The 19,252-nt window shown below is 44.0% G+C and overlaps 2 protein-coding genes across 2 annotated transcripts; both read right to left on the reverse strand.

The window, feature by feature from the left end:
• Positions 1-628: 628 nt before the first annotated feature.
• LOC149273491 (cytochrome P450 2A5-like) lies at positions 629-11,739 on the reverse strand. Its single transcript, XM_089506256.1, has 9 exons — positions 11,569-11,739; positions 10,923-11,085; positions 9,756-9,905; positions 7,928-8,088; positions 7,090-7,266; positions 6,764-6,905; positions 6,410-6,597; positions 4,954-5,095; positions 629-810 (listed from the first exon to the last, which is right to left on the reverse strand). The coding sequence occupies exons 1-9, from the start codon at positions 11,737-11,739 to the stop codon at positions 629-631; spliced, it is 1,476 nt and encodes a 491-aa protein (XP_089362382.1).
• A 2,293-nt stretch (positions 11,740-14,032) lies between these two features.
• Positions 14,033-19,252, reverse strand: LOC149273492 (cytochrome P450 2A5-like). The gene is made up of 9 exons (XM_089506257.1): positions 19,082-19,252; positions 18,581-18,743; positions 17,389-17,538; positions 16,635-16,795; positions 15,553-15,729; positions 15,320-15,461; positions 14,855-15,042; positions 14,420-14,561; positions 14,033-14,214 (listed from the first exon to the last, which is right to left on the reverse strand). Exons 1-9 carry the CDS (start codon positions 19,250-19,252, stop codon positions 14,033-14,035), a joined length of 1,476 nt encoding a protein of 491 aa, XP_089362383.1.

The following is a 19,252-nucleotide window of genomic DNA, read 5'->3' on the forward strand; positions in this document are numbered from 1 at the left end:
TATTCTTTGAAGAAGGGAATTTCTGCATTCCGTTGTAACCATTTTCATAACTACCAACGTATCATGAATAAAATTTCTTTGAACATATGAGCTGCTGTGCTTACGTGGAAGTCATTCTCACCGTTGCCGAGTTTGCAGTCGAGAGAAGTCGTTGAGAAGACAAGTGGCTTCTTTAGCCAAGTTGGCAGAGAGGAAGAACTTCATGACCAACCTGACGCAACTCGACTACGGCTTTAAAGTACGTTGGACAAAGACATTGTAACCCAAGACCACGCAGGAGGAGATTGGGAGCTGATATGTCACATGACATCTAAATAAGTAAAAGGGCTAAAGAGATAAAAATCAGCTAAAACATCCTTTTCCAAAATGTCATATTTTTTTATTATTCTGTATTAAACAAAATTGACATTGGACACCCCGGAAGCTTCATATTCAGATAGCCTTCCTTACATGACACCACTAACCCGTTGCAGTTAATTGCCAACCCTTTCCTTATATATATATATATTATTATTATTATCTTTTATTTATATATATATATATATATTATAATTATTATCTTTTTTTATATATATATGTTTGTGCGTAAATATGGATATGTAATTTATAAAATCTTTCCAGTAAGAGCTCAGCGAGGTTTGAAGCTGATCTTGTAAGTAGGAGGGATGTTGGAGAACCCCACCATCTGTGGCGAGATGTCGATGTTCTCTGTATTTTCTGGGGTGCTGATGTCGAAGCGCTGGAGGATGGTGGTTAGAAAGATAAAAATTTCCAAGCGAGCGAGATTTTCCCCGAGGCAAGCTCTTTTCCCTGCAACATAATAAAGACATAATGACAGGAGAAACAGTTAGGTGAAAATGTCCCAGCCTAGGGTTCATGGCAGCCAGACGTGCCTTGAATGTTACGCACCAGAAGGCGCCACTCCAAAGGGTTAAGCATAGAATGGTGAGAGTACGGGGAGTGTGTAGGCAATGATATAGGTGGGCTCTATACAACCAGGTTATTCTTTTGTTCCTCCCCACCTCGCTTATTATTTCTTCTAGTTTTTTAGTCTTACTTTGTTGACAAGGACATTCACCTCGCATACCCTCGCCTACATCTCGCAAAATGTAAGGACTCATAGACGTCAATGAGCTTGTAAGCAAGTCATACGTGTGTTACTTATATGAGAAGTGATATTTAAGAGTCCCCATGTCCTATTGGCGTTAGTATTTTAAACACAATATTTTACATCTCATATAATCTCCAGCTTGGTTTGCACCTACCCCCACCTTGAAGTAAGGCGCATCTTGCCCCCTCCCTTGTATATTTCATTACAGTCTTTGGCACAATCTACTCAAAAGCAAATCGGGAAGATTTGCCCTGAAGGCTTTAAAAAGATGCCATGGAAGCTAACTAATTGCATCCTCCTTGGCTCATGATATTGAGTAGAATTGCCTACCCGGCTTTGGCCCTGGGGCTGGTGAACCCTTTGACTACATGATTTCTGTAATAATCAGCATCGCCATGGTCCTTGATTTTAACAATCAAGAATGCACATAAACTCACTAAGACTCCTGTTAACGCATACTCCCTCTCACACTTACATACATATTCAAGCTCAAACACACTTACACATGAACATCCATGCTCACACGCCAACATTTACACATACATGATCATACACACTTACACATACACAACCATGCTGATACATTAACCCATACAAATTTCTGCTCACTCACTGAATCTCATAAAGGAAGCCGGTTTCTGACTATAAGTAAGGATAATTATCTGTCCCAAATGGTACAGGACCCGACCAGAGGGGGCGCCCTACTGGACTTAATATTAACCAACAGACCTGACAGAGTAACTAATGTGCAGGTCAGGGGGCATCTAGGAAATAGTGATCACAATATGATGCATTATAACTTGTCCTTCAATAAGGGAACTCTTAGAGGAGCCACAAGAACTATGCACTTTAGGAGGGCAAAGTTTGATCAACTAAGAGAAGCCCTTAACACTGTAAATTGGGAAAATGTCCTCAAAAACAAGAGTACAGACACTCAATGGGAGATTTTTAAGAATATCTTAAATTCTCACTGTGAAAGGTACATACCGTATGGGAATAAAAGAGTCAGGAACAAGAGAAAACCAATGTGGATAAATAAAAATGTAAAGGGGGCAATAAATGGCAAAAAAAGGCATTTAAGCTACTAAAACAGGAAGGCAGTGAGGAAGCACTAAAAAGCTATCGGGAAAAAAATAAAATATGTAAAAATCAGATAAAAGCAGCAAAATTGGAGACAGAAAGACTCATTGCCAAAGAGAGTAAAACAAACCCCAAAATGTTCTTTAACTATATAAATAGTAAAAAGGTTAACAATGAAAGCGTTGGCCCCTTAAAAAGTAATGAGGGAGACGTTATAGACGGGGATCAGGAAAAAGCTAATCTATTAAATATATTCTTCTCTGCTGTATTCACAGAGGAAAATGAAATGCCAGGTAATATACAGCAGGATGAGATAAATGCCCCAGTACATGTCGCCTGTCTAACCCAGGAAGAAGTGCAGTGCCGCCTAAAAAAAATCAAAATAGACAAATCACCAGGTCCAGATGGCATTCACCCCCGCGTTCTAAGGGAGTTAAGTAATGTAATAGACAGACCCCTATTTCTAATATTCAAGGACTCTATAGTGACAGGGTCTGTTCCCCAGGACTGGCGCATAGCAAATGTTGTGCCAATATTCAAAAAGGGGACAAAAAGTGACCCGGGGAATTATAGGCCTGTTAGTTTAACTTCTGTTGTGTGTAAACTGTTTGAGGGTTTCCTAAGAGATGCTATTTTGGAGAATCTCAATGAAAATAAGTGTATGACTCCGTATCAGCATTGGGTTTACAAGGTATCGGTCCTGTCAAACTAACCTGATCAGCTTTTATGAGGAGGTGAGCTCAAGACTGGATCGGGGTGAATCGCTGGATGTCGTATATCTTGATTTTTCCAAAGCATTTGATACGGTGCCACATAAAAGGCTGGTACATAAAATGAGAATGCTTGGGCTGGGGGAGAATGTGTGTATGGGGGTAAGTAACTGGCTCAGTGATAGGAAACAGAGGGTGGTTATTAATGGTACATACTCTGAGTGGGTTACTGTTGCTAGTGGGGTACCACAGGGGTCAGTTTTGGGTCCTATTCTTTTTATTATATTTATTAATGACCTTGTAGAGGGATTGTATAGTAAAGTATCAATCTTTGCAGACGATACTAAGCTCTGTAACGTGGTTAACACAATAGAGGACAGCGCACGATTACAAATGGATCTGCATAGGTTGGAGGCTTGGGCTGGGATGTGGCAGATGAGGTTCAACACAGATAAATGTAAGGTTATGCACATGGGGAAGAAAAATCCAGGCTGGGAATATGTATTAAATGGGAAAACACTGGGGACGACTGACATGGAAAAGGACTTAGGAGTTTTAGTTAACAGTAAATTTACCTGTAGCGACCACCAGTGTCAGGCAGCGGCTGCTAAGGCAAATAAAATCATGGGGTGCATCAAAAGGGGCATAGATGCCCACGACAAGGAAATAATTCTACCACTGTACAAGTCACTAGTCAGACCACACATGGAATACTGTGTACAGTACTGGGCACCAGTGTACAAGAAAGATATAGTGGAGCTGGAGAGGGTTCAAAGACGGGCAACCAGAGTAATAAGGGGAATGGGAGGACTACAGTACCCAGAAAGATTATCAGAATTGGGGTTATTTAGTTTGGAAAAAAGACGGCTTAGGGGGGACTTAATAACCATGTATAAATATATAAGGGGGCAGTACAGAGATCACTCCCAGGACCTATTTATACCCAGGACTGTATCTATAACAAGGGGACATCCTCTACGGCTGGAGGAAAGAAGGTTTCTACACCGGCACAGACGGGGGTTCTTTACAGTAAGAGCGGTGAGATTATGGAACTCTCTGCCAGAGGAAGTGGTGATGGGAAACTCAATAAAAGAGTTCAAAAGGAGCCTGGACGCGTTTCTTGAAAGCAATAATATTACAAGTTATGGATATTAGATTAATAGGGACAGAACGTTGATCCAGGGATTTATTCTGATTGCCATATTTGGAGTCGGGAAGGAATTTTCCCCCTGGTATGGGGCAATTGGCATCTGCTTCATAAGGGTTTTTTGCCTTCCTCTGGATCAACACAGTAGGGACACAATATGTATATAGGTTGAACTTGATGGACTTTGGTCTTTTTTCAACCTTATGAACTATGTTACTATGTTACTATGTTACTTCAACATACACATCCATGCACACACACAATTATACATCCATGCTCACACAACACTTACACACTCCGGCTCACATACTTATCCATGCTTAAACACACATACACATCCATTCCCACACACACATACACATCCATTCCCCCACACACATACACATCCATTCCCACACACACACATACTCATCCATTCCCCCCCACACACACATACACATCCATTCCCACACACATACACATCCATTCCCACACACACATGCACATCCATTCCCACACACACATACACATCCATTCCCACACACACACATACACATCCATTCCCACACACACACACATACACATCCATTCCCAAACACACATCCATGCTGACACATTTATCCATACACATTCATGCTCAAACACATACACATTCATGCGGCCTTACACACATACATATATACATACATGTTCACAGTCACACACTGGCACCCTATGTGACACCTCCCTGATGAGTGGCGTCCGGGGCGGACCGTCTCTCCCTCCCCCTAATTACTCCTCTGCTTCCCAGATATAGAGAATTATTTAACATTAAGATAGATTGAGGCGTAATCCATTAAGGTCGTTGTCCCAAACACTTCATAAATGATGCAAAAAACTTTGTTCTTTATCTCTAACGTCCTGCAGACTTTATCTTTATTTTTTACCTGTGGAGAAAACCATGAAGGCTTTGTTCTTTTTAAAACTTCCATTGTCATCTAAGAAGTGATCTGGGTTGAAAGCGAATGGATCTTGGAAATATTTAGGGTCCCGAAGGACAAATGCTAAGATTGGAAATACGTCAGTTCCCTGGGGAGGAAAAAAAACCACACAGGAGGTAAATACAGAGGAAATAATACACGTTTCTTAAGAAAGTATTTTTCTCTTTTAATGGCAAACTAAGGATTTATTTAAAAAGTTCAGGGGTAACGCAGGTGGAACTGCATTAGGGTAATAATCGGAGAGGGGTTCTCAACGTTGGTAATTTAAAGTAGACTTGGGCACCAGGGGGCTCTTCGTGTTCGTCTTCGTGCTCGTCTTCGGGGGAAAAAAAAATCTTCGTATTCCGCGAATATTCGCCCGTTCCTGTCTTCTCTTCGGGCGAATATTCGTTTTTTCTTCGTTTTTTCCAGTTAAGGGGTTAATACGGGGTTAACGCAGCTCTGGCGCCAGTACTTTAAATGTGTGTATCAGCAACTCCATTGGTCGCCAGCAGGGGGCCTCCTGCTGTCGACCAATGATCACAGTACCATATATAGCTAATATATTCTCGGGCAGAATATTCTGCTACTCAGTGTAAAACCAACAGAGGGCAGCATTCTGTCCGAAGTTATAGTAAGCTATTTATACTAAGTTAAATGTCCGTACCGGCGACTTTGTTGGTCGCTGGCACTGACATTTAACTGACACAGTGGGGAGACCACTGGTGTCCCTGCTGTGTCAGTTAAATGTCCGTACCAGTGACTTTGTTGGTCACTGGCACGGACTTTTAAGTTAACTGGTGCAGCAGGGTCCCAGGTTGCTTTTTTTTTCTGCCTAGCAACTAGTGGTAAGGGGCCGTGCGAGTGAGCCTATTGGTCGCTTGCACAGCCCTTTACCCTACAGATTTCTGCTCCCATTATCCAACGCAGCATTGCAGGGGTTAACGGGAGCGGAAATCAGGAATTAAAAAGGCTGTGCAAGTGAGCCTATTGGTCACCTGCAGGGTCTTCCTCTGGCATCAACCAATTGTTTGATGCCAGAGGAAGACCCTGCAGATGACCAATAGGCTCACTCACACTGCCCTGTAACCCCTGACGACGAACCTTCTGATTTCCACTTCAGTCAACTCCCGCGATGCTGTGAAGATAAGGTAAATTAGATGGGGGAGGGACCGGGTAGATTAGTAGAAGATTCTTCGTGTGTGAGTCTTCGTCTTCGCCTACGTTTTACCTGCACTGTCTTCTCTTCTTCATGTCTTCGGAACGAACACGAAAACGCACTCTTCGTGTTCGTTTTCATGTTCGCCCGAAGACGAATGCACAAGTCTAATTTAAAGGAAAAAGTTAGTCCGATGTGAAATAAATAAATGGCTCCATCCAGAAAATAATGATAATGTTGGGTTTGTAGAGTAACGTCGGGTACCTTGGGGATGGTAAACCCACGGAACTGTGTGTCTTTGGCCACAGCGTGGGGCAGGTTCATGGGCAGCACGTTGGCGTAGCGCTGGATTTCGTGGATGACCGCATCGGTGTACGGCATGGAAGAGCGATCTTCGGGCTCTGGGACTCGCTGTCGGCCGATCACGCGATCAATCTCCTCCTGGACTTTACCTGGTGGGGAAAAGTAGAGTGAAGTATAAGATCGGAGAGAAATGTTCCTCTTCTCCCGTGAATATTATTTTAATGTAAGGTCCATATGGGGAAGGTATCCTTTCCTCACATTTCTGGTATCTCATCAGTTAAACATGTCCCCCCCTCTCTGGTTCCTGAAGCTTACATTTGATGTGGGGGTACTTCAGTAAGAGCAGAAATCCATGCCTTAAAGTGGTGCTGAGGGTCTCTGTTCCGGCAACAAATAGACTCGAGGTGTTAGTTAGAAAATTCTTCATACAGAAAACCGTTGAGGGGTCTAATTTTTCCTGGAACGGAAAAAAGAATGAATTAGGAGGCGGCCATCTTGTTTTTTTACCTCACCTCATATGAGAAAGATGGCAGCTCCCTCGCCTTTGTAGATCATACCTACAGGATGTCTTTTGAGATTTTGGGTCATTAAAATATGCCGTCTTTCTCACAGTCCTACCCCGGGGGTTATAATGACCGTACCTCTTCCATTTTGATGAGGAAGGTGTCTATCATGCTCCGGGGGCTGGTGGGATCCAGCGTTTTTCGGGCTTCCTCGATTCTTTCCAAGACAAACTTGTCCAGTTGGTAAGCGATCTGCGCTGCGTGGTGATGCGGTCCTGGGAGATGCTTCATAACCACATTAAATATATCAAAGAGCTGCGCGTGGGGGCAACAAGGCGGACATATTAGGGGAACGGGGTCGGGTAGGAGGTAGAGGCTTACATCCCAAGTCCTCCATCTGACCACTCATAGGAGGATCACCCCATTAGACAATATTAAACCGATGTTCCACGGTGAGTCAATTGGGGTAAAACGTCGTCAACCCCCCAGGATAGGTGGGGGGCACCAGACGGTGGAGAAATACAATCTTCTAAGCACACTAAATTCATAATGATTTAATGGGCAATGAGAATAATATTTCAAATTACTTTTAAATTATTTGATTTGCACCCATGAAAAAAAAACACCTCCATTTGTAGCGAATTCCGCAACTTTACAACCCTTACTGCGAAGAACGCGATTAGGAGGGAACCGCGGCTCCTCTAATTTTAATCCTAATTCTTAATTTATTTGATATTGCGTAACATCGTTGGAATCGGTTTACGGAGCCAAAATATTTGTAAAACAAATGAGTGATAATTATATTTAATTACAGGAGGTTTTTTTTTTAAATCGCCCTAAAAAAAAGTGGTCCATTTAAGGTCGTCGGGCAGCCAAGAAACAGTTTAATTACACGTTCGAGGATAACGAGACGGGACATGCAGCGAAACCTGACGGGAAAGAAAATGTCCGGCCGGGGCGAATCGGTGCGCGGTACCTGACCCCAGAAGGACGACATTGCCCGGAATATTTCATCGATGATGTGCATGAGCTGCAGGAACTGGGGGTCGTCGTAGCCGTAGCGTTTCCCGAAAATAATGGAGCAAATGATATTGGAGGCCACCTGGCTGAAGTAGGCAGTGGGGTTAATGTGCGCCCCTGAAAGAGACGGAAATTGAGGGGAACGCGCTTGGGATGTGAGGTTTGGAGACCAATTTCTCGCTTACAGACGATGCTACAGATAAACCGGTATGGAGAGTAGAGACAGAATCTGACAGCGGGCTGCCGTCTGCCAATTTCTCCTGGCAGAGGAGTGCGTGTTAAAGGTGCGACCAAGAAACTCACTAAACAGGCTTTGGGGAGGAAATACTGTACCGGGAGTATGCAGGAGATTTACATTTTCATCTCCGTAACCTGTCTGTTCATTAGGAAGGACTGCCTCGATAGCAAGTTGGTCCTTTAAGTGTATAATTTAAACCAGTGAGCCCAGCCCTGTATACTGTATAGATAAATCAGTGACCGGCCCCTGTATAATGTATAGATAAATCAGTGACCGGTCCCTGTATAATGTATAGTTAAATCAGCGAGCCAGCCCTGTATAATCTATAGATAAATCAGCGAGACGGTCCCCTGTATAATGTATAGATAAATCAGTGACCTGCCCCCTGTATAATGTATAGATAAATCAGTGACCCAGCCCCCTGTTTAATGTATAGATAAATCAGTGACCGGCCCCCTGTATAATGTATAGATAAATCAGTGACCGGCCCCCTGTATAATGTATAGATAAATCAGCGAGCCGGCCCCTGTATAATGTAGAGATAAATCAGTGACCGTCCCCTGTATAATGTATAGATAAATCAGTGACCGGCCCCCTGTATAATGTATAGATAAATCAGTGACCGGCCCCCTGTATAATGTATAGATAAATCAGTGACCGGCCCCTGTATAATGTATAGATAAATCAGTGACCGGCCCCCTGTATAATGTATAGATAAATCAGTGACCGGCCCCCTGTATAATGTATAGATAAATCAGTGACCGGCCCCTGTCTAATGTAGAGATAAATCAGTGACCGTCCCCTGTATAATGTATAGATAAATCAGTGACCGGCCCCCTGTATAATGTATAGATAAATCAGTGACCGGCCCCCTGTATAATGTATAGATAAATCAGTGACCGGCCCCTGTATAATGTATAGATAAATCAGTGACCGGCCCCCTGTATAATGTATAGATAAATCAGTGACCGGCCCCTGTATAATGTATAGATAAATCAGTGACCGGCCCCTGTATAATGTATAGATAAATCAGTGACCGGCCCCTGTATAATGTATAGATAAATCAGTGACCGGCCCCCTGTATAATGTATAGATAAATCAGTGACCGGCCCCCTGTATAATGTATAGATAAATCAGTGACCGGCCCCTGTATAATGTATAGATAAATCAGTGACCGGCCCCTGTATAATGTATAGATAAATCAGTGACCGGCCCCCTGTATAATGTATAGATAAATCAGTGACCGGCCCCTGTATAATGTATAGATAAATCAGTGACCGGCCCCTGTATAATGTATAGATAAATCCCTAAAGTATCTTAACAGCAGAATCTTTAATCTTTGGGTACATCTTTGAGGAATAATAAAAATATCTTTGTGTATAATAATAATCAAAGCGTGTAGAATGTTTAGAATGTTTGTTTAGAATGTTTAGAATGTTTGTTTAGAATGTTTAGAATGTTTGTTTAGAATGTTTAGAATGTTTACCTGCCTGTAGCCAGAATAAAACGTTTCTGGAGATATGGAAAGCGTTTCGGGGGAACCTACCTTCTGTCTTCTTAAATACCTCCGCCAGAGATATCGCCTCCTCCTTTATCCTTTCCTCAATAGTTCGCTTCCCCATCCCGAAATTCTTTAAGGACATCAGAGTGTGGCGCCGAAGCTGCTTCCAACGATCTCCGTTGCTGAATATAACACCTACGGGAGATACCCCCCGGGAGAAGGACACGGTCAGTGGACTTCACAAGATGTTCCATACAATAATGGAACGTTATTATCTTAGAAGGGACCCTACAGCATTGCAATGACATCGCCCCCAAACCACGTCTCAAGATGTAGATCTCAGGGGTTCGGAGACGACCAAGAGGTCAGATTATTACGAGCCCTCAAATTATCAACATCTACTACAGGTTGTCTTTGGTGAGAAGACATCTCAGGTTCCTCTCTATGATGATCTCTGGACAGTAGGTGACCATAGGCGTATGCTGACCCACCAGGGACGGCCGAACATAATTTTGAATTAGTAACTTGTTGAGTGCCTCAAGGAGATAAGAAATCTCGAGGCTTTGGGGAAATGTTCGGGTCCGGCGTTCCCTCTGGGCAGGAACTGAGGTTCCAAATCTATTGTTAAAAACCATGTTGGGTGGTCAAGAAGGACCTTGTAGGAAGATGGAGGAGATTGGATGGCTGGAATTATTTCACGCTAATAGAAACAAAATGGCGGGCCTCTTGCGACATCATTGGTGCAACTTGTGGATCTCCAAAACCCAGATTTGGTTTTTCCACCAAAACTAAGTTCTACACCAAGTTGCTACCAGCTACATGAGACACGATGATTCCCCGAAGAGCTTCACTCGAAAAATCAGGTTTTAAACTCATTAATCGAAATCTTGAAACAAAAAAAAACTTTATCGACGTAATACGATGAAGGTTGCAACAATGTCTTTTAAAGGCCAAAATAAACAAAGAGCGTTAAGAGAGTGTAAACTGGATGGCGGTCAAAAATGCGAGAGCTCTTCAGTCTGCAGGATAATCTGTCCCGAGTAAAAAAAACTCCCGAGGCTCTTGGAGTGGCTAAAATAAACAGGGACACTTGGCAGGTATGGGTGGTAAATGATAATAATGGGAATTATTGTCTTCAGCTCACGAGTTCTGCACCCGATTCCGAGCGCTACCTGTGCGAGATAATCGATAATGAATCAATAGCGTGATTACCGTGACCCTGAGAATATAACTCAATGACTGGCAAGAGGCCCCGAGCCCCAAAATCTTCTCCTTGGTCCACCAGAGCTTCTTTTACGGCGTCGTAGCCACAGAGCACCACCACCCTGCGGGGTCCGAGGTACAGCGTGTAGACGTCTCCGTACTTCCGGTGCATCTGAAAGCGCGACGCGTGTAATGTTAACACGTAATGCATTCAAACATAACGTCTCTTATATAGAGGTCTGTGTCCCTGATGTGAGTTGGGGGGGTTCAGCGGATTGTGCCCCCCCCCAATAACAGGAAACGGCCCTGAGCTCGTATCATGAAATCATTTCCTTGTATTATAAACAGGACCCACCTAATGGTGAAGGGAAGCCGACTTCAGCTTCATAAATGTTAACCCTGATGTTTTACTAAAAAAGGATTTAAGAAGTAGTGGATGCATTGAGCTGCCCACGGGTGATTCAACAAGCCTAATGAGCTATCCAAACTGTGCATGGATACAATGTATATCGGGCGAATCAAGGAAGTTTTATTAGATAAATCCAAGAAAAGTATTACATGTCCATCTGGATAGAGCTAAAAATACCCCCCTGTGGGGCATATCACTGTAGACAGGGAAGCATTAGATTCATATGATGCCCCGTCTCCGACTGACCTGCTGGAGGGAGTCCACCATCTGCCCCGTCTTCAGCTGGAGTAGGTTCCCCAGGACGGGCAGCGGGGTAGGTCCGGGGGGCAGGTTCTGTGGCCGGTACATGTTGCTCCAGGTGTAGAAACAGAGGACGGCGGAGACCAGGAGTCCGAGGAGCAGAGTCAGGAGCTCCATGGTGTCTGCGCCCGGGAGATCTGACGAGGGAGCCGCCGGGATGGATAAAGTCCTACTCTTTATAGACACAGCCCAGTTGGCCGAGACATCTTAAGGAACGTTCTGCCCCCTGCTGGTGAGTTAAGGTTTGGACGCTGAGTAATCAGAGGGGGCGGCCGGGGTCAGATCGACCCCTCGCAAAGCAGATACGGCCCAAAGTCTGCGGGTAATGAAGTCTCTTGTCATAAATGCACAGATTTCACCCCAGACCAGCAGGAAAAAATGTAAAATATTCAACATTTTTTTTTTTCTCTTTTTGTTTTTTTGGTTATTTTAGAGACTCTGGGGTACTATGTGGCTTCCCGCCAGGTAGCTTTCAGTGGGGCAGCCCACCGGCGTCAGCGGGGACACCTACTCGAAAAGAGGAGAGCTACAGGTAGCCGGGGGCCTGAATGGCATCAAACCCCCACCGTCTTACCCCTCAGTCAGCCGGTACAAAGGTCCAGTAATCTACCCCACGTCCTTCTAGATTGTAAGCTCCTTTGAGCTGCAACGCCGGTTTACTCTTTGTAAACGATCAACGAATAATAATAAAAAAGGGTTCTACGGCCCTAAAAGCCCCCATAATGTGTATAGAAACAGCAGGAAACGGCTTTATAAATTAAACGGGGAAATAAACCCCATTATTCTTCTTCTAAATGCCGTAGGTCAGGGATGATTCCGAAAGATTCTTAGAGAATCAGGAAATACACGGAAACCCCCCCAAAAACCATTATTGTGCTATTTTGTAAATCAGACTTCTGTAAATACAAAATGTTCCGGGATGTTTTCCAAATACTTTTGGAAACTTTTCAATTTTTTTTTTACTTTTTTTTTTTTTATGTTATCCGCATTTGTCGTTTATAAAACGTTCTGTAGGTGGCAGCAAATACAAAGCCGGTATTCCTACCGACGCCAAACTGAGAGAGAGACTTCTGAGGCTTCCTGCGCAGCATGCGGATTAGAGAAACCGTCTGATAAATCACATTGGAAACACAGAATTCGATGGCTTCAAGAGAATGCAGCTACCTGAGAAAAAATGGCCCGAACCCCCTCTTCACCTAAGAAATGACCCGGGATAAATGTGTGCCGGTGCTCCAACTGCCTTGGGTCAGCGGGAACAGAACCGAGCGATGGTTATTCCTTTACGTCCTGGGAAATAATTACCCCCCGAGTCCCCGTTGTCACTGACAGCACAGGGACCCCCGATGTTATATTCTGCCTTTGCATTTTTTTGTCCCAAGTGCGTTATTTGACATTTATTAACATTAAACTGCAGCTGCTGCCCGTTCTTCTATAATCCTGTAGCTGTTGGTTACGATGTTACCACGGTAACAAAGTGTCCTTTAGAAAGTTGTTGTTTTTTGTTGGCTCTTCTAGGGTAAGAAGTAGACTCGCGCGTTCGTATCCCGGAGAACATGAAGACGAACACCAATGTTTTCGTTGTCGAATAACAAATAAACAAATATGGCGGCAGATAAATGGGCCCCCAGTTAACGGCCAGGGGGCCCGCCATTTCTTCAAAACCATTTAACTATAAGTCTAAGCTTTTTTGGTGTTTTAGACCGGCTTTCTTTCATCCGCATACCTGCCAACAGTCCCGAATTTCCCAGTACAGTCCTGTTTTATGTTTGTCCTGTGGTAGGTATGCAAATGTAAGTAGAATCAATAAATATAATAAATTCAATAACTTTAATTATATAATACGAATTATTTTTGCCCGTGAACCCCGGTATAGAGTAACGTAGCTCGGTGTTGACAAGAACCTGGTTTTATCGGATTTTGTTCCAATGATCTTCTTTTTTGTTACTTTACTTAGGAATAATTTTTTTAAAATTAATTATCACCAAATGCTTGTTTTTTTTTGCGTGACCATTAATTCTGAGACCCCGATGTAACCTCTACAGAGGAGGCGAACGTACACAACGCTGCCATGAAGCAACCGGCTCACTGAGGGTCTGGGTCGGGGGCACCAAATATCACATGACAAATAAATCTGGAGCTCCAAGAAATGCGTCTATAAAGAGTTGAATTTGTGTCATATGTTGTTGTGAAAAGAAACGCTCCGGGTCAATAAACAAATAAAGTGTAACAAGAACACCGACTTTATAGAAATGTTACAGAAGTAAACACGGAAAATAAACGTGGCCTCGCGGTAACGCGTCATCACCCCATTTTTATTTTGTACACTTGGAACACTCAATTTTCTCAGGAAAAGGACAAAAAACCCAAATCAGTGTAATATTAGCATATCTGGAGGAGACCAAGCTGCGGATTAACGCGGGATGAAGCTAATCTCGTAGGGCGGCGGCGCGTTGGAGAAGCCAACCATCTGTGTTGAGATGTCTAAGTCTTCGGGGGCCACGGGCGAGGTGATGTCGAAATTTTGGAGAAGGAGGGTTAGAAAGAGGAAAATCTCCAGACGAGCAAGACCCTCTCCGGGGCAAACTCGGATTCCTGCAAAGAGAGCCGGAGGGGAGAGAGGAACGAAGGGTTAAAGAACCTCCGCTGAGGCTGAATCCCCCCCCCCAAAAAAATCCCACCACCATTTCTGTGCCGTAAATAACCAACGGCATTCAGCACAATGTCGTCTCTATTTTGCGGTTCTATAAAGTAATTACAGGTATGATGCTTTTTTTTGGGTGTAGATCTAGTGTTTTACCTGCTGAGAAAACCATAAACGCCTCATTCTTCTTGAAACTTCCGTTCTCATCCAAGAATCGATTTGGGTCAAAGGTGTACGGATCCGGGAAATACTTGGAGTCGTTCAGAACCGAGGTCAGGACCGGGAAGACGTCTGTACCCTGTGAAATATAGGAACGGATCACACAAAGGATCCTGGTTAATAAGTACCAGGGCTCTAGGCCACGGCACAGACCTCCACAACTGCCTGCAAAAGTTGGACAGTTGAAAATCAAGACTTTTCCACAAAAACCATGGCGGTTAGGAGGTTTGTAGAATAAATAAAGCAGACATAGTTAGTGGAAGGTGCAAAAGGCTGAGGCCCCTGAATTATACCCTGCGGCCCATATCATTTTTTTTTATGGACCCCACATCAAATTTTGATCCTAGATCTCATCTGGATATCTCAGTATACCTTGGGAATGGTGAAGCCACGAAACTCGGTGTCTTTGGCAGCGGCGTGGGGGAAATTCATGGGCAGCACGTTGGCAAAACGATGGATTTCATGGATGACCGCCTGGGTGTACGGCATGGAAGGCTGATCCTCAGGCTCCGGCACTCGATGTCGGCCAATGACACGGTCAATCTCCTCCTGGACTTTACCTGGTTGGGTCATAGATTTCAGTCTTAAGCTTTTCCCATTATTAAAGAATGCTGAACGTCATTAAAGAATGCTGAAAGTGTTACAATATAGAACATGGATCTGATACGTCCTTCTTTTCCAATTTAAGGGACTCGTACTTTGTCCAAATTAGCCAAAGCCAAGTCTCCAAGTGACCCTTCAATAGGTCATTTCACACTCTTTCACCAAAATTATTTGCACTATGATCAAGCTCTGATCACCTATACAAAGTAAAATAACAACTCCCCAGCTTCTTACTTTTAATGTCAGGGTGTTTCAGTAACAGTAGGAACGCGTGTCTTAGCGTCATGCTGATGCCCTCCGTGCCAGCGACGAACAGCACCAGAGTGTTCGTGATGAGGTTCTTGAGGGTGAAATGCGTCGACGGATTGTGCTTTTCCTGGAGTTGACAATTTGACAAAATCTTTATCTGTGACGAGGTTCTAAACATTAGTTCACTTTAGAGACCTTTGGAGAAACGGTGGCCGTACCTCTTCCATTCTGATCAGGAAGCTGTCTAAGATGTGCCTGGGGCTTTCAAGGTTCAAAGTCTTCTTGTCGGCCTCGATTCTCTCTTTGACAAACTCTTCCAATTCACAAAGGAACCGACGTGTTCTGTGGTGAGGGCCCGGCAAATGTTTCATCACTATATCAAATATATCAAACAGCTGTACGGGGGCGATAAAAAATCAGGGTTAGCACTAAACCCTACCATGAATCAAACCAACAACAAATAATAATTAACACCCCAACCCTAACCTCAACTACAACCCTATGCCCAACCCCATCCCCAACCCTAACCCCAACTCTATGCCCAAGCACAACCCTATCCCTAACCCCATCCCCAACCTAACCTCAACCCTATGCCCAACCCTAACCTCAACTCCAACCCTATGCCCAACCACAACCCTATCCCTAACCCCATCTCCCAACCTAACCTCAACCCTATGCCCAACCCTAATCTCAACTCCAACCCTATGCCCAACCACAACCCTATCCCTAACCCCATCTCCCAACCTAACCTCAACCCTATGCCCAACCCTAACCTCAACTCAACTCCAACCCTATGCCCAACCACAACCCTATCCGTAACCCCATCTCCCAACCTAACCTCAACCCTATGCCCAACCCTAACCTCAACTCAACTCCAACCCTATGCCCAACCACATCCCTATGCCCAACCCTAACCCCACCCCCCACCCTAACCTCAACCCTATGCCTAACCCCAACCCTATGCCCAACCCCAACCGTAACCCTAACCTCAACCCTAACCCCAACCCTAAGCTCAACCCTAACCTCAACCCTAACCCCAACCCTAACCCCAACCCTAAACTCAACCCTAAACTCGACCCTAACCCCAAACCTAACCTCAACCCCAATCCTAACCCTCGATTTATCCAGTTTTTGCTGTCACCTTTTATTTTACAACTTACTACAAACCAGAAGCCTCTACTACATTTTGGGTTTGACCGTTATAATTAATTTATAATTCCATTTGTGGAACGTGTTTTTCTTTGGCACTTGTTTGAGTTTGGCTTTTGTGGCTAAGGGTGCAGCACGTTGTCCCCAATACCTGACCCCAGAATGATGACATGGACTGGAAAATATCATCAATGATTTGCATGAGTCTTCGGAAATCGGCATCGTCGTAGCCGTATCGTTGCCCAAAGACGATGGAGCATATGATGTTGGAGACCGCCTGGTTGAAATAGAAAACCGGACTAAAAGGTGCTCCTGAAAGTGACAAAAAGATAAAGAAATAATAATAATAATAATAAAAATATATATATATATATTTATCTCCTGATGATAAATACTGAGGATTCTTCTGATTCTTTTTATGTAAAAACAGACTGTGATATTAGGGTTTTTTCATTTTTTTTACTTGATTTGGTTTTGGGATTATAGTTTGAGAAAACATTTAATTAAACTCGCTATTCATAAAGTTATTAATTAATTAGTCATAAGTATATTCTACCTAAATGCCATGTATGGTGTTGTTTGTATTTTTTTTTTCTTCTGTGAGATTTTGTGATATTAACACATAATGAGATTTCTTTTGCCAAAAGCATTATTAAAACATCGAGACCAGGATTCATTTTGTTTATTTCTCTAAACATTCAATTTCGGCGGTTTCAATTAAATTTTATAATTTACTGTGACGAGGAGGAGAGCGTCTTGGATATTAGGTGGGCAAGTGAAAGAATTTATTGAAGTAAATAGTTTTTTTTATGTATTTGTCTATTTTCTGAGATAAACAAAAGTACCGGCGCATGACCAAGGAATCCACAAGGATCGATGAAGGTGCGAGATCTTGGGCTACGTACCATTGGTTTTTCTAAACTCTTCCATCAGACATCGCGCTTCCTCCTTGATCCTCTCCTCGATGCTCCGTTTTCTCATCCCGAAATTCTTGAGGGTGACGACTGAGAAGCGACGCATCTGTTTCCAGCGATCTCCATTACTGAACGCCACCCCTGAAGTTCACAATGAGAAGGTGACAACTGGTGAGGAGCACCGGCTATCTCGTACCGGTTAACCCATAAATATCATTTTGAGGAATTTCAAGGGTTTTGGGGGTTTTAACTGGCACCAGAACCTAACTCAAACACATTGTCCTAAAAGGAATCAGGTCATCTGCAATAGTGACCTATTCGATGGTGGCTTTGGCCAGAAAAGGACGTCTGTCCATGTTCCTCAGGACCAGAGTGAAACACGGAGGTGGAGACCGTGGCCATCGGGCACGGGGGGTTAAAATCCTCTCCGAGGAATAATTTTCCAAGAATGTTTACAAATTAACCCCTTAAGGACAATGGGCCGTCCCTAAACCCATTGAAAACAATGCATTTTGAGCCCGTACATGTACGGGCTTTGTCATTAAAGGGTTAATATTTAGCCGTCCCGAGCCAAGCAGTCAGATGTCGGCGTTTAGCCTCGGGGGGGTTACACAGCGTATTACCGGATGCTGAATGTGTTTGTGACGAATACCCGGCATGTGGGGTGTTTTTTTAATATGTTTTATAATTTATGTGTGAAGGGTACCTCTCAATGTTTGAAATTACCGAAGACGGACACTTTTGGTTTATGGTGTTTTAGAGGGCGTTAGGGAGTGGGGCTTTGCCGATACTTTTCATGTATTTTTTGTTTCCCGGTAAAACCTGCTTATATATATAAAAAATGGGTTATTTACCCCATTTAATTTATAAAGCCGTTCCCTGCTGTTTCTATACACATTATCGGGGCTTTTAGGGCCGTAGAACCCTGCGATCCCCTCATACCCAGCAAACATTCTGACCTCCTAGAAAAGAGGGGCATCAGGGGGGGAGAGAGGGGCATCAGGGGAGGAGAGAGGGGCATCAGGGGAGGAGAGAGGGGGGTAAAACTAACTGATTAGGAAAAATCAGGTGACATGTTGACGGTTTCGTGTGTGGGGGCAGTGGGAAGTGGTATCTGTAAAGTCCTTCGCGTTATTTGAAGGAGGTTCTGTGAGATTCTTTATTGTTATTATTTTTGATTTACCGTGACCTTGAAAATATAAATCAACGACCGGCAAGTGACCCCTGTTTCCAAAATCCTCTCCTTGGTCCACCAGAGCTTCCTTAACGGCCTCGTACCCACACAGAACCACCACTCTCCGGGGGCCCAGGTACAGCGTGTACACATCGCCATACTTCTGATGCATCTGTGGGAAACACAATACAGGGTCTAATACCCCCACATGGTACAATACAGGGTCTGATACCCCCACATGGTACAATACAGGGTCTGATACCCCCACATGATACAATACAGGGTCTGATACCCCCACAGGGTACAATACAGGGTCTAATACTCCCACATGTTACAATACAGGGTCTAATACAACCACATGGTACATTAGAGGGTCTAATACACCCACAGGGTACAATACAGGGTCTAATACCCCCCGCAGGGTACAATACAGGGTACGTACAGGGTACGTACGTAACGGGGGAGGTAATTAATGATTGTAATTAGTAAGTCATTATCGCTCCGACTGACCTGCTGGAGGGAGTCCACCATCTGCCCCGTCTTCAGCTGGAGTAGGTTCCCCAGGACGGGCAGCGGGGTAGGTCCGGGGGGCAGGTTCTGTGCCTGGTACATGCTGCTCCAGGTGTAGAAACAGAGGACGGCGGAGACCAGGAGTCCGAGGAGCAGAGTCAGGAGCTCCAT

The sequence above is a fragment of the Sceloporus occidentalis genome, unplaced genomic scaffold, assembly GCF_023333645.1.
Source record: "Sceloporus occidentalis isolate IW3139 unplaced genomic scaffold, rSceOcc1.0.p SCAF_373, whole genome shotgun sequence".
NCBI classification, from domain to species: Eukaryota; Metazoa; Chordata; class Lepidosauria; order Squamata; family Phrynosomatidae; genus Sceloporus; species Sceloporus occidentalis.

Coding starts and splice junctions, on each gene's coding strand:
- LOC149273491 (XM_089506256.1), bottom strand. CDS start 11,739: ATGGAGCTCCTGACTCTGCTCCTCGGACTCCTGGTCTCCGCCGTCCTC. Junction 9,906..10,922: donor GTTATATTCTCAGGGTCACG/GTAATCACGCTA, acceptor TATCTCCCGTAG/GTGTTATATTCAGCAACGGA. Junction 7,267..7,927: donor TGTCGTCCTTCTGGGGTCAG/GTACCGCGCACC, acceptor CCCCACGCGCAG/CTCTTTGATATATTTAATGT.
- LOC149273492 (XM_089506257.1), bottom strand. CDS start 19,252: ATGGAGCTCCTGACTCTGCTCCTCGGACTCCTGGTCTCCGCCGTCCTC. Junction 16,796..17,388: donor AGAGTTTAGAAAAACCAATG/GTACGTAGCCCA, acceptor TGTCACTTTCAG/GAGCACCTTTTAGTCCGGTT. Junction 15,730..16,634: donor TGTCATCATTCTGGGGTCAG/GTATTGGGGACA, acceptor GCCCCCGTACAG/CTGTTTGATATATTTGATAT.